Raw genomic sequence first — 14,523 nt, 5'->3', positions numbered from 1 at the left:
TTTGGGTGGGCCTTGGAGCCTCGTACAGCATCAACATAAAGATGGCACCTGAAGGTGAGGAATGAATGACATCGCCCAGGAAGACTGTCTCGTAAGAAGAGGCCAGGTTTGCACGGAATCCTGAGGGGCATAGGAAGGGAACATGCCTAGCAGAATCGGGAGAGCAGGAGAGGCAGGAGAGAGAGCAGGAGAGAGCCCAGGGAAGGAAGCCTCTCAGAGGCAGTGTTAGCCATGTGGGAGGTGGGGCCATGAAAAGTATCCACAGATCACCCCTTGAGGAAGTTGAAACCTGGCTGTGAATAGCAGAACCAGATCGCATGTTTGGGAAAACCAGGAATCGGAGAGAGGCGGTGAGTGTAGATGGCTCTGCAGAAAACCGTGGCTGATAGGAGAAGGAGCCAAGGGCAAGAAGAGGATCAGCGAGGGCTTGTCCTGGAAGGGGGCCTAGAACAGGTTTATTTGCCGATGAGAAAAACCAGTTGTGACCAAGATGGAGAGCAAACAGGAGAAAGTGGCGTCTGTGGGGAGGTGGGAGTCGGGAGGAGGCCTCAGAGCCCAGGCGGCAGAGTGAGGCTGAGGAGGAGGAGACCCCTGAGCGGAGGAAAGGGTGTGAAGGCTCTGGGGGTTGGGCGGTGGGGAAGGGTTGGAGGAGGGGAGGTTGAGAGGGCATCTGCCCTCTGTGACCGAGGAACAGAGCCCCTGATCTCATTCCCTGATTCTGAGGAACAGTGATCTCTGGGGCTCCTCCTTTCACGGGATGTCCCTGTCCTTTTTCAAATACTGAAGATTTTTACTGTTTTCTCTCTTCTCTGCCCTCTTCACACCCACCGAGATTTCTAGCTAAACTGACAAACTGCCCTGTACCCAAACAGGACATTTCTCATCTTCAAAACAGGGTCTCTTTCCCTCTTGGGTAAATTAGTTTATTTTAGTAGTTTCCACTTGTGTTTTCTACATGGCCTCATGCTTGGCCTGCTATGTTGATTAGATATCAGAGGATACTTGGGGCCATGCTTATCCTTTTAATCTTACCTTCTGTTAAAGTCAGCTCTGTTTGTTTTCATTTTGGTCTAGGGCTGGTTCTGTACCTCCCAGGTAAATTAATTCAGTTCCACAGATAGCAGTAGTCCAAGTTGTCTCTTACCCCTCAGGAATCCCATTTCAACCAGTTAGTGCCTATCTCCTTAGTGGTTCTGGGAAGAAAAGAAATTGAGTTAGACTCAGGAAGAACATGAAGCTGTTCTTTAAGGGCTAACATTCAGGGTCTCTGGGCTTTCTGTGTCCAGGAGCCTGACCCACCTGAACTGTAAGGAAGTTAAATGAGAGGACCTGGCCACCCTCCTGCCCCCTGACTTAAGGCCCCAGACCATGAGCCTGAGTGGCCACAACAGAGATTATATGTAAGGGCATCATGGTTAAAACGTAGGCATGTTGTAAAATATGACACATCATGTATATGGCTTTTAACATTCCTAGGAGCTGAAGTTTAGAAACTGATGCTGTAAAGCGAAAACAAAATTTAACCGAGCATTTGGTGGAAGAAACATAATTTATTTGCTCTACCATGTAAAGCCCTGGAGTAAGCATCCTTCTCATCACAGACACCTGTGATTGATGAGAGCTCTGTGCTGCTGCCAGGAAGTGAGCTCTTTGAAATAGCATAGTAGGGACTTTGCAAGTGGGTCTCATTTGGTTAAGTTACTGCCTTTGTGAGGCCCTGCTGCATCTTTATATTCTACCAAGGAGAAGATGGTAAATCAGAGTAATTGCTTCATCCCAAGGCACTTTTATATTGTAAAGGAAAAAGGTCCTGTTAAGAAACTCAAATTAACTTCTGCTGTTTATAGTATATGGAAAGACTCTGAAAGCTGCTTGTCATACAGCCTGGCAGTTTATTTATCATGGAACAATTCCATTAGAGCCTGACACTTGTTCTCATGGCACCAAGACTTAGGATCCCCCAGGAAAAGCATTTAACCCTTGGAAATGCAAAGCTGTCATTTATGTGTCATCTCTCTAAAACCCACTGGAGTATATTTATGAGAGAGATTTGAAACAGTCATCATTTCCACTGGATTCGAAATGGAACTTGGGACTCAGTAAATGATAAGTAAAAAACTGATAAGTGTCCAATACTAGGTTGCAGCAATGGCTCAACTATGCTAGTTCTATTACAAAATGCATTTGCTATGATATTTTGTAATTCTTAAGGAATTTAGTATACAGAATTCCACACTTAGAAACTGATGAAATGGGGGAATAAATTAACCTCACAGCTCTTCAAATCTTCTGTTTGAAAAAATTCAGGGACTGGGAGTATTAGTTTAATTGCTGGTGCTATCTCATTTGAATTGGGTTTCTTAGTTATATTTTATAGGTTTTTAGAAAAATTCTTAAAGTTAACCTTTATCAACCAAGAAAGCTTAGCAGATCTTGGAAGAATGAACTGACATAGTCATGATCTGAAAATTAACACCCTTTGGCCTACCATTTACTAACAAAGTATGAGGTACCATTTGTCAAAGCTTGTCAGTGAGCAGTTTCCCAGGGAGCCCATGGAGCAGAGTCTAAGAATTCGGTTTCTGGTGCCAGACTGCCTGGCTTCACATCTAAGCAATGCCGCCCGCTGGCTGTGTGACTTGGACAAGTTAGTTAACCTCAGAGCCTCTTGTTTCTTCACTGGTAAATGGGGATAATGTCTCTTGGGGTTTTAAAGAGTGTTCAATGAAATAATGCATGGAAAGTCCATGTAGAGTAGCTGTTAGTAGCAAAATTTAACATGGGCCAGAGGGATCTGGGAAGATAACACAGATTTATCCAAAAATTATTTGGGATATTTGTGGGCTGAATTTGTCTCTGGGTGTTTGTTACTTTGTGACTCCCTGTTATGCCATAGTTTCCCACAAGGTATGGCACAGGAGAAGTGAGTACAGCACACACCACCTCAGTCTCATTGTGGTGGAGCAGGTCGGCAGACGAGGGGAGGGATCTGTAAATGCTCCCAGAAGGTATTTTCAAGATTGAATTAAGATTGAGATAACCTTTGTGGTCAGAGACAAATAAGCAAAAGGTTGGACTGACCTTTTCGAGGAGTCCATGGTAGAAATAATACCTGGGGGAGGGGGGACTCATCCCTATAAAGCTGATGGTGAGCCGGTGGTTAATGCTGCTGGGGGAAAACAGAGTGATCAGGCATGGGGATTGAATTTACTTGACTCAAAAAGAAAACTCCAGGGTTTGAGCAGGGGTGTAGTGATGTTCTTCAGGATTTAAGAGTTTGTTATGTGCACCATTGACCGGTTCCCACTCCTCAGCAGGTCTTTAAGCACCACCACCTTCACCACTTTCACCACCACCCCCTCACCACCACCCATCACCATCACCACCACCACCACTTTCACCACTACCACCACCAATATCACCACCCTTACCACCACCACCCTTACCACCCTCGCCACCCTCACCACCACCGCCCCCACCCCCTCACCACCACCTAACACTATCGCCACTTTCACCGCTACCACCACCAATATTACCACCCTCACTACCATCATCATCCCAGCCTTTCCACCATCATCACCACCATCACCACCGTCATCATCACCATCATTATGACCACCACCACCACCACCATCACCAACACCAACATCTCACAGCCACAACAACTCAGGGCGTTGAAAGACTCCAGTTAGGAGATTCTGGCCCCTTTACCAAGCTCTGCCTCCATTTTCACCCTCTCTCTGAGTTGCTTCTGTCCCTTGCTCACTGTCTGGCCACCTTTCTGCCTTTCAGCCCACCAACTCTGTCTATAGACTAAGGAGGGAGTTTGCAAGTATGCTTCAACAGCCTTGCTTTTCTCTAAGAAAGAAATACTGATCTTTTATCATTTGCTTTATAAATAACAAGAGATGTTAATTAGTTTGACTCATTAAGTTTAAAACAATTGTTATAATTTTGGAGTGTTTGATTAAATTTTGTTAATTATACACAGTTGCTTATGTTTCTTCTCTGGAGAGCAAGAGTTTCTCAGGAACATTATTCTCCTCTCCTCCTTGTGCCTGTTCTTCCTGCTTGCCCTGGTGGTGCCAGTCCATGCCCAGGGGACATGTTAGCATGTTGTCCCAAGACTTGAAGTGTCTGAAGAGATTGTCTTCTCTGTGGCCAGGCTGCCCAGGGCCAGCCCTGATGCACGCTGTAAAGAAGGGGAGAGTGTTTCTCTGTATTTCCTCTGTGTCCACTCTTCACTCATTCACTCCAAACCAAATCTGCTTCCAGGGAGGGATCAGATGAGCCTAGTAAGAGGGAGCTAGCAACGACAGGTTAGCAGTGGCACACCAAAGAAATGAACTTTAAATGTGGAATTGCAGCTTGTCAAAGAAGTAAGGTGTGGTGTAGGGAGGATAAAGGTCCCCTCCTCTGAATACTCTTAAAGGCCATGTAATAGTCATCCCTGTATCTTGTCCCTTCCCTGTCCTCCCCCTGCCCTTTGCTCAAGACCCGGCTCAAAGCTGATCTCCCACTGGAACCATCCTAATGCCCTGTGCTCTCTCTGCAGTGCCCTGGCCACATGCTGCCCACCTTGCCTGCTTAGGAATGGGTTCCCTCCTCCTACTCCCACTTCTCCTCACCCTAGACTGTTAGCTTCTCAGCAGCAGGGTAGCTCAGTTATAGCCCTAGCTGTCTCCTAGCATCTGACACAGTGGCATTCAGGAAGTGCTTTTGGATTAAATCCAGTTGTATTCCTGCTATTTGAAAAGGATAATAGTTTTTAAACATGGGTAATATAACTTTCTCCAAAAGATAGGTAAGAGGTTGTTAATTCTCTACTCCTTGAATTCACTTGTTTCTTAGACTTCAACCTTGGAGACACATCAGTTGGTTGATAATTTTTTTTATAAGAATAAAACACTGTCTGGGTGAGGTGGCTCACGCCTGTAACCCTAGCACTCTGGGAGGTCAAGGCGGGAGGATTGTTTGAGCCCAGGAGTTTGAGACAAGCCTGAGCAAGAATAAGACCCCATCTCTACTAAAAATAGAAAAAATTAGCTGGGGGTGGTGGTACGCACCTGTAGTCCCAGCTACTCAGGAGGCTGAGGCAGGAGGATCACTTCAGCCCAGGAGTTTGAGTTTGCAGTGAGCTATGATGACACCACTGCACTCTAGCCAGGGCAACAGAGTGACACTCTGTCTCAAAAAAAAAAAAAGAAACACTGATGATTCTAATCAAGGGGTGCAATTGGCTTCATATACCCTTGGCTGAAAGTCTTCCCCATGGGAAATACAGTTTGTTTGGAGTGTTTGGATTTCAGCCAGCCGCGAGTGGGTGAGTGCAGGAGGGAGGAGCAGTCCCTCCTGGCCAGCTGGGTCTGCTGGGTCAGCCTGGGGCTCAGCTGGAGGGGCAGGCTGTCCTGGCCCCAGCACCTTTCCCTCTAGTGGGGCAGCCTGGGGAGAGATTGGAGCAGGCTGATGAGCGGGTAGCATCTGATGGGAATGGTGATGCCATCAGCCCTAGCTGGCTGACTTTAGAATCCATCATGTCTTTATTAACTCACCTGTCCTCTATCCCACAATTCTAGGTTGCATGGATCTGCTTTGTGTGTGTGCTGTGGAGAGAAACTGATTTTTGTCTTTTGTTGTTTGGGGGCCATAAAAATTTACAATAGCCAAGACTTTATTCTAGAATTCTCCTCATGGTTCTCTCTGAATGGGAAATAGCTTCCCTTTGTTTCATTTGTTTCTATTTTGCTTCTGTGGTGCTCGTGTTCCCTGTTCATTACTACTGGGCTTGCAGACGTCAGGGTTTAGCAGGTGTGGCCACTCCTGGCTCCCGGGTGGCTCCTTTTCTCTGGGTAGAGCTGAGTAAAGCACTTTGGACGTTGCTGTTCCTTCTGCATGATGTCTCTTTATGACATTGTTTTGATGATCAAACTTTTATCCTAAGTTCCTTGATCTTCAAAAAAGTTAACTTACTAATAATATTCATTATCACTGTCTTTCTGCAACAGGCATTGTTAGGATAATTAAGGGACATATAGGTGAAATGTTTTGAGCTCAGTGGAAGGGAAAAACCATTAAGGTCATAGGTATCACTATTGTTTAGTTTCATAGTATGATGAAGAATAAATTAATTTTGGAAATGATAATTTCGTGTTTGGACATTTATTCCTGCTTAACCACCTTAATTGGCTTTGGCTTAAGCCCTACAAACAAATAAATGGGAAATGATCAAAAATGTTTTTACTACATTTTTCGTTTGCTGGGTTTTTTTTTAATTCTAAAAATAAATAAGTCTTTTAAAATGAGTTGATTAAAAAGGTTCACTTTTGGGGAATGTTAAGCATCTGCAATAAATAATAAATAATATTGTAGCAGTTGGCTGTCTCTATTTTCATGCAAAATAAATAAATACATTTGGTGACATATATTTGAGGAATGTGATTCTTGTAATTTTTATGGAAATAAGGAGCAACTTTACAGATGATAAAGATTTTACCATCTGCTAGTAACAAAGAAACATAGCTCATGACATGCGGCGCTTACTGAGTTTAATGTATATGCTGGCATGCCAGGAATTGGAATTCTCTAAAACTTAAGCCAGCCATCCCCAGGGAAGCTGACCTGACTTTCAGCATGTCAGGGGAAAGGTTTCTTTGCTTCTAAAGCATATGGCATGGTCTTCACATTGCTCAGATGGCAGAGGAGTGAAGAGGGCTGAGCTTTCATGGTGAGAGATGAAGAGGAATGCACTGTGTAGGCTTGTGAGTACCTGCACAATTTTCACTCGTAATTAGAATGGTGGACTCACTGTCGAGAAGCTACTGTCTTTATGAGTCAAAAAATTTAGTGTTGGTGGAAAGGTGAAAGTTCAGATGCTTGGGGAGATAATGGTGGGGGGTGGGAAGTGCAGCCTTTCTTTTACAGTGACATCTGCTTTAAGCAGGTGACGTTTTAGCTCCCTAGGTGTGAAATGTCACGTGGGGGGTTGTGGCTCTAGTTCAGGAGAAGGAGTGTGTGGGTTACCTGTAAGAAGGAATCAATGCTCAGTGGAGGCTAGAGAACTGCCTACCAAGGAGGAAGGAGAAGACCAAAGGGAAGGCATCTAAAAAGCATTGCCTCTCTTTTTGAGTTTCCTTTACTCTACTTTGAAGAAGTGGGATGATTGTCATTGTGGGTCATTCTGGCTTCACCCGATGGTGTGGATGCATGGCCACAAGCATTATGGTGGTCCCGTAAAAAGATAGCCAGTGCATTTCTATTGGTAGATTATGGGTCAGCAGTCCTGAGGGTGTTTAATCCTTCTTAGTATTAGAAGCCATAGGCCGGGTGTGCAGGCAGAACCTCATTAGTGAATTTTATCTACCAGTGGTTTACATCTTGGAGTGCTTTAGGGTATCTTCAATCTTAAAGGGGTTGGGGAATGAGGCAGGTTTAGTCAAAGAGGAGCAGCTTCCCTCTTACCTCCTACTTCTCCAAATTATGATAGAACTCTTAATCTCAGACCCTGGAAATGTATTGAGTCTGCCTAACTCATTTTGGCTTTTATCCTGTTGCCTTTGTCTTAAACATATAAGCTGTGTTGCGCAATCAGTAGCGTTTGCAAGTTTGTCTTCTTTGCTGTGCTCTGTTACCGTCCTTCCCTTTTCCCTCCCGCCCTCCAGTTTTGACCTCTTTGGCCCCTGGTGTTCTGGTGCCCTTTCCTCTTGGCCTCTGGAAAAAATGGTGACAAGCTCATGCATGCTAAAATACTAAAGGCTGATCAGGTTTAAAGTGTTTTCCCTTCTTGTGGTGTTTATATTTCTTGCAGGGGTGAAGACATCTTAAACCAGAGGAATGACTCTCTAGTTGTGGAATTTCAGTCTTCAGCCAGCAGATGCAGGAGGTATTATTCTGGGTATGGGGGCCTTCTCAGAAGCCCAGACATCATCCTAAATGACCACCTGCCTGCTCCATCCCACATAAGGCCACTTTGTGCATCACACCAGTCTTGTATATTTAGTTGGCTTGACCTGGCTGAGGGCAGCAAGCATGTCTGTGGCAGTCTCCATATGAAGTTCAGCACCGTAGGTGCTTCACAGTGGGTTCTACCTACTAGAAAGGGAAGAGCTGTGATGCATGCAATGCAAGCTTATTTTTTTTATTTTTGTATTTTTTTTTACTTTTTCCTGCAAATGTTGACATTGGTTTAAAAGTTAGAAGTTCATAGTAAAATTAGAGTTCTCCTGTTGGTTAAAGCTCCCACTTCATGTCCATCCATGGCATGAGTCATGTGTCCTCAGAGCAGTCTCCATTTGATATGTGTGGAATGTTCGTGAAAGCTGGGGTTTCATATCACAGATGTCTGCAAGCGAAGCAGGACCGTCATATCCTCTTCTTTGAATGTGCAGCCTGGTTCTGCAAATAAAGAGTGTCATTCCCTTCTTGTGCCTCCCTTATGCTGGTGACTGTCACCACTGTCAACCCAGAGAGTTCTTAGTGATGCCGATGTCAGAGCTTGGAGCCTCTCAGTTGGTAGATGATTCCAGAGGCTGCAGCCCTCCTTTATATGAAGGTCACTGTTGGACTCCCAAATCTAATAACTTTGGGTAATGTACTAAGGATGAATTAAAATGCTAATAGGCTACATGTTCTGGATATTTTAACATTCCCTAATCTTAAATTTAAATTAAATGCCTTAGGTGTTGTAGCAGCCTTGCCAGAAGCATGTTTAGCATCACCCCTTAGACAGTGAATTTAAAGTGCAGTCTGGCCACACCAGCAGAGCTAGGAGAAGCAGTGTTTATTTTACAATAATCGTTTTTGTGTCCCCTACAGCTACATGACACAAATACTCTCTTTTACTAAAGATAGCTATTTAGCTTTAAAAAAAAAATCACTATTTTTATAAGTTACTTTGAAGCCACAGATCCTTTTATTATTAACAATATTTTAATAGGAATACATTAGATTTTGTGGTACCCAAAGCTGTTCCACTTTTATGGATTACCTTCACATTTAAACCTTATAACAACACCGTAAAACACCCCTGCTTTATAACAAAGACACTGGGGATAGAGAGACTGAGTGGCTTTTCCATCGTCACTTTGCTGGTTAGGGAGGAGAACCGCAGTTAGCAGTCGGTGTCCTGGCTCCCAGCTCAGCATCTGCCCACTAGATCCAGAGGGCTTCTAAGCACAACGATGGCAAGATCATTTAAACTACATGCTTCTGCTGGGAATTGGCTCATTTTAAGGGATGTGTTAGTTCTTTCTGATTGGTAGTGTTAGTTCTGTTGTCTACACTGAGGCCAGATTTCTTTATCTGGGGGCCAGAAAAACCCCAAGTGTATTTCCTTCCCTCACTAAACAGGTCACATCCTCATCACTAGTTGAATTAGCCCCTTTATTTTCTCCTTATTAGGGGGAAGGAACACTTTATTTCTTCCTTAGTTCTTCCAGTTATCTGGTGTCTGGCCACTTCATAATTGTATTTTGGGAGAATAGATATTAATTTTCTTCAACAAAAAGGCCGAGTTCCTTGATGACACAACATAATTCAATTTCCGTTCGCTCCCTTCGTTGCCTGCCCCCCTTCCTCCTGGCACATTTTTCATAGTTAGGAAGAGTGATGGTGTCAGATATATCAGAAGGAAGAATTGATTCAGTAGTCATTTGACGACTTGACTGATTAACAGAGATCAGAAGAAGGCTCATAACTGTGAAAACCACTGCAGCATGGAGTTCTAACAGCTCTTTAGGGAGCTAGTTAATGAAAGAATCACTACAGAAACACAGCCATGCAAAAAAAAAAAAAAAGAAAAAAGAAAAAAAGAATAGGAGCGTTCCCATATAACACTCAGAGGCTATGTCACAAGAGGAAATATGCTCGTAATTTCTATTTACACATCACTGTAATTACCGTCTGCCTTAAGATTACTTTCAGTCTTCCCCTGTCAAAGTTGCTTAGATAGTTCCTCTTTCACATATCAGGAAGAGAAATCTAGTACTGGTTGGAACTCATCCTAAGGGGTTTTTTTTCCCCCTCAAGAATGTAATTTTCAGACGCTGGAGCGCACACTGCCTGATTAGACTGGCTTTAATCTGCTCCATGCTCTTATTACCATCACCATTTGTCCAGGAATCAGACTCGTGTGCTCAGATGAATGTTGCATTGGGCTTTACCCTTTAATTTTTGTGTGTGTGGTTGTTTTCTTTTCTTTCTTGTGGTGCAGTGTCTATGAACCAGATAGAAATGCATTACGGAGGAAAGAGCGGGAAAGAAGAAATCAGGAAACGCAGCAGGATGACGGCACATTTAATTCCAGCTACTCTCTCTTCAGTGAGCCTTACAAGGTAGATGGTTTTCAGCTGTTCACCTGCAGCCTCACTCATACCCTAACTCCCTGTGATGGCATCTTAACCAGAAGAGTTGACCAACCAGACTGCAGTTTGTTTTCTGCTCATTCAACCCAGGGAAGACAGCTCAGCTACTTCCTCCACAAATCTTGGTGTCTAGTTCACATGTCTTTACTGGATACTCCCTTAGTAAAATGTAATTTTTGTTTACTATTGAGATCTGCTCGCTGTGATTTTTATCAATATTAGACTTCATCTCTGCGTTGACATTTCAAAGTCAATGCCATTTGTTATGTTTCCTAAGCTCTTAGGAAACAAACATGGATCATCCTAAGATCAGGTTAGCAGTTAGGGCTAAAGAGAAGGAAACTGTAAGATTATCTCTCATTTTTACCAAAGGCCTGAAATATAACCTTGTCTTCCAAAATGAAATATCTTCCCAGATTTCACTAATATCTTACAGCTGCGTGGAGCTATGGGCCATTCAGCCTGGTAGCTTCTTGCACATAGAGTGCCACGTTCCATTTAAATGTCACCTGGACTTCTCTTACCTGTCACTCGGGGTTTCTGACAAGAATAATTATATATTTAGAAATTGGAAGCAGACCAATCCTGAGCCAAATCTGAATTTTCAAGAAAAGCTTCCAGTGGGACTACAAATAAGCAAAAAAAATATGGTCCTGGAAAGATTTAATCCAGACCATTTTGTGAAGTGGCAGTAATAAATTTTCTGATTTCCAGGTAATATATTTTAGGTGCAACACAATACCAAGGATAGATTCCTTTTTTAATGCACCCTAAGGCCATTCCAGGTTTCCGGTTCTGGTGTGATGGGGAGTGCTGACAGACATCTTCAGAGACAATAAGGATTTTGATTACATCTCTCAGCTCTCATTCCGAATGTGGCAACCCTGCTCTGTGATTGATAAGGGCACCTGTCTGTTATTTCCCATGTTTCTCTTGTCTCTAACAACAGTGTGGATGTGTTTTTCTTTCTCCAGACTAACAAGGGGGATGAGCTCTCCAGTCGGATCCAGAATACTTTAGGCAATTATGATGAAATGAAAGACTTTTTAACTGATAGATCCAATCAGAGTCATCTCGTTGGCGTTCCCAAACCTGGGGTTCCTCAGACTCCTGTGAACAAGATCGATGAACATTTTGTTGCAGATTCAAGAGCCCAGACCCAGCCCTCGTCTATCTGTAGCACGGCGTCTTCCACACCAGCAACTGTCCCCGTGCAGCAGAGCAAGAGAGGCACCATGGGCTGGCAGAAGCCTGGGCACCCTCCATCTGATGGCCAACAGAGAGCAAGTAAGCACAGGCACATGGGCACAAATCTGCTAACCCAAAGAATGATAATAAAAAACCTAATCACTGTGTATTCAGCCCCTCATCCTCATATTCCTCTTCTTCTTCCTCCAACTCAGCACAACAGGGCTCTCTCAGGACCTTGCTTGGAGATGGTGTTGGCAGACAGCAGCCAAGGGCCAAACAAGTGTGCAATGTGGAGGTGGGTCTTCAGACCCAGGAAAGGCCACCTGCCATGGCAGCTAAGCACAGCAGCGGTGGACACTGTGTTCAGAACTTTCCTCCATCTTTGGCTTCAAAACCCAGCCTGGTCCAGCAGAAACCGACTGCATATGTGCGGCCCATGGACGGCCAAGACCAGGCTCCTGATGAATCTCCTAAGCTTAAGTCATCTACAGAAACCAGTGTGCACTGCACGTCATACAGGGGCGTCCCAGCCAGCAAGCCGGAGTCGGCCAGAGCCAAGGCCAAGCTTTCCAAGTTCAGCATCCCTAAGCAAGGAGAGGTGAGTCTTTTCTCAATACCATTTATATGCAGCTAAGTAGTTACGAACGACTACTTGACTATTGTAAATTCAGTTTCCATGTTTCTTTTTTCCAATGACATGGCAGACTTCACGTGGTAGGATTTGTAGCAGTCACTAAAGGAGGAGGCAGATGTATATAATGATTTCTTAAAATCTCAAATTTATTATACTTGGAATTTTTAAAGTATCAATAAATGCAGTTCTCTGTGCGTGTTATTTATTAGTTAGGGAAGGAATGCCTCCTTCAGTATAGTTCAGAGGGCTTTCTTGTGAACAACTACTGTTGACTGAGGTATATACTAGAAATAAAAGCCCTTCAAAGACTATAATTTTTAATAACTAAAGAGGTAAAATTTTTATGCAAAGAAGTTCAGAAATTCTTTTAATATTTTCATGTTTTAAAATATTCCAGGACAACCTTTACAAAGTAAACCTCATAATAATTTTTTTTTTTTTTTTTGCGGGGCGGGGAGGTGGAAAGGGGTAGAGATCTAATTTTTAAAGTAATTGTTTGAATGATTTAATATTGAATGTGGTGAATATTGAAATGTGTCAGATATCCTGTCCTGTTTCATACTATATTGCAAATTGATAATGGTTATAAAGAGCACATGAAGAGGAAATAGGAATGTGCACATTTTTGTTGTTTTGCTGTGACACAGTATATTAACTAAAATACAGTGTGAATTCTAGAATATTACGGTTAGGAGCTGCTTATTTTATTTTTCTTTTTGACATATTCTTTAAAGACAAAGTAAGAGTGTGGCCAGAATAGTCTTTGTGTCTTAAGGTAATTTAATAACCAAATGAATAAATGATTGGACATTTTTTGTTCTATTTCTGACAATGTTGAGGTTTAACATTCTGAACTGTCATCTCAGAAATCACCATAGACCAATTGGGAGATCAATATAGCATCTTTAGAAAAGACATCTTTTTCACACTATAAGATGTTTACACTAGTTTTATTGGGGAAATACAGTGACATGTATACTGGTAACTTCTTTTGATTGTGCATTTATGATAGATTCTAGAAAATGTTCATTATGAATTAATGGAAGCAACAGGTTAGTTACGTAAGCATTTATTTTAAAAGTTTGTAGGAAACACACAAATACCATCTTAAAAAACTGAATTCATTAAGCTCTTTGATTTTTGTTTTCATCATCACATGTCCAGTACTGGCAAATAAAAGCATGGCTTATCCTTGAACATTGCTGACTAACTTTTACAACTACCAGGAATTCCTTTATAATTTTAATCCCAATTGACTATTTATTTACATTTTAATTTTTATAGATTTTAGGGGGTGTAAGTGCAGTGTTTTACATGGATATATTGGACAGTGGTGAAGTCTGGGCTTTTACTTCACCCATCACATGAATAGTGTATATTGTACCAAATAGGTAATTTTTCATCCCTCATCCCCACTCCCACCTTTTGGAGTCTCCGGTGTCTATTATTTCACTTTGTATATCCATACATACCCATTGTTTAGCTCCCACTTATAAGTGAGAACATGTGGTATTTGATTTTCCATTCCTGAGTTACTTCACTTAGGATAATGGCCTCCAGTTGTATCCAAATCATGTCTTTTTGCTACAAAAGACATGATTTCATTTTTTATGCCTGAATAGTATTCCACAGTGTGTGCGCGTGCACACGTGTGTGTGTGTGTGTGTGTGTGTGTGTGTGTATCACATTTTCTTTATCAAATCATCGGTTGATGGACACTTAGGTTGATTCCATATCTTTGCTGTTGTGAATAGTGATGTGATAAACATATGAGTGTAGGTGTCTTTTAGATATGATGATTTCTTTTCCTTTGGGCAGATACACAGTAGTGGGATTGCTGGATGAAATGGTAGATCTAATTTTCGTTCTTTGAGAAGTCTCCCACACCAGCAGTGTGTATGTGTTCCCTTTTCTCTGCATCCTCACCAACATCTATTGTTTATTGACTTTTTAACAATGGCCATTCTGACTAGAGTAAGCTGGTATCTGCACAGCAAAAGAAATAATAAACAGAGCAAATAGAAAACCTATAGAATGGAAGAAAATATTTCCAAACTATGCATCTGACAAAGGACTAATATCCAGAGTCCACAATGAACTCGAACAATTCAATAAGAAAAAAACAACCCCATTAAAAAGTGGGCAAAGAACATGAACAGATATTTTTTAAAAGAAGACACACAGATGACCAGAAAACATGAAAAAAATGCTCAACATTTTAACTATCAGAGAAATGCAAATTAAAACCACAATGAGATACCAATTGACTTCTTGTTAAAATGATTTTTATCTACAAAAGAAAATTCAAATTTATTAGGTAATAATTTACTTGTTTATTTC

The 14,523-nt window shown here is 42.3% G+C and overlaps 1 protein-coding gene across 4 annotated transcripts in view; it reads left to right on the top strand.

The window, feature by feature from the left end:
* AFF3 (AF4/FMR2 family member 3) overlaps positions 1–14,523 on the top strand; it is a 552,172-nt gene that overhangs the window by 111,368 nt on the left and 426,281 nt on the right. For 3 of the 4 annotated variants that reach the window (XM_045550236.1, XM_045550237.1, XM_045550235.1), the window contains 4 exons: positions 7,805–7,879; positions 10,208–10,328; positions 11,333–11,645; positions 11,762–12,147. In XM_045550236.1, the coding sequence (XP_045406192.1) occupies positions 7,805–7,879; positions 10,208–10,328; positions 11,333–11,645; positions 11,762–12,147 (895 nt within the window). The remainder of the gene's footprint in view (positions 1–7,804; positions 7,880–10,207; positions 10,329–11,332; positions 11,646–11,761; positions 12,148–14,523) is intronic. The other variant, XM_045550238.1, reaches the window with a different exon arrangement.

The sequence above is a fragment of the Lemur catta genome, chromosome 4 (assembly GCF_020740605.2).
Source record: "Lemur catta isolate mLemCat1 chromosome 4, mLemCat1.pri, whole genome shotgun sequence".
Taxonomy (NCBI): domain Eukaryota; kingdom Metazoa; phylum Chordata; class Mammalia; order Primates; family Lemuridae; genus Lemur; species Lemur catta.
This window is presented reverse-complemented; position numbering and strand designations above follow the sequence as displayed.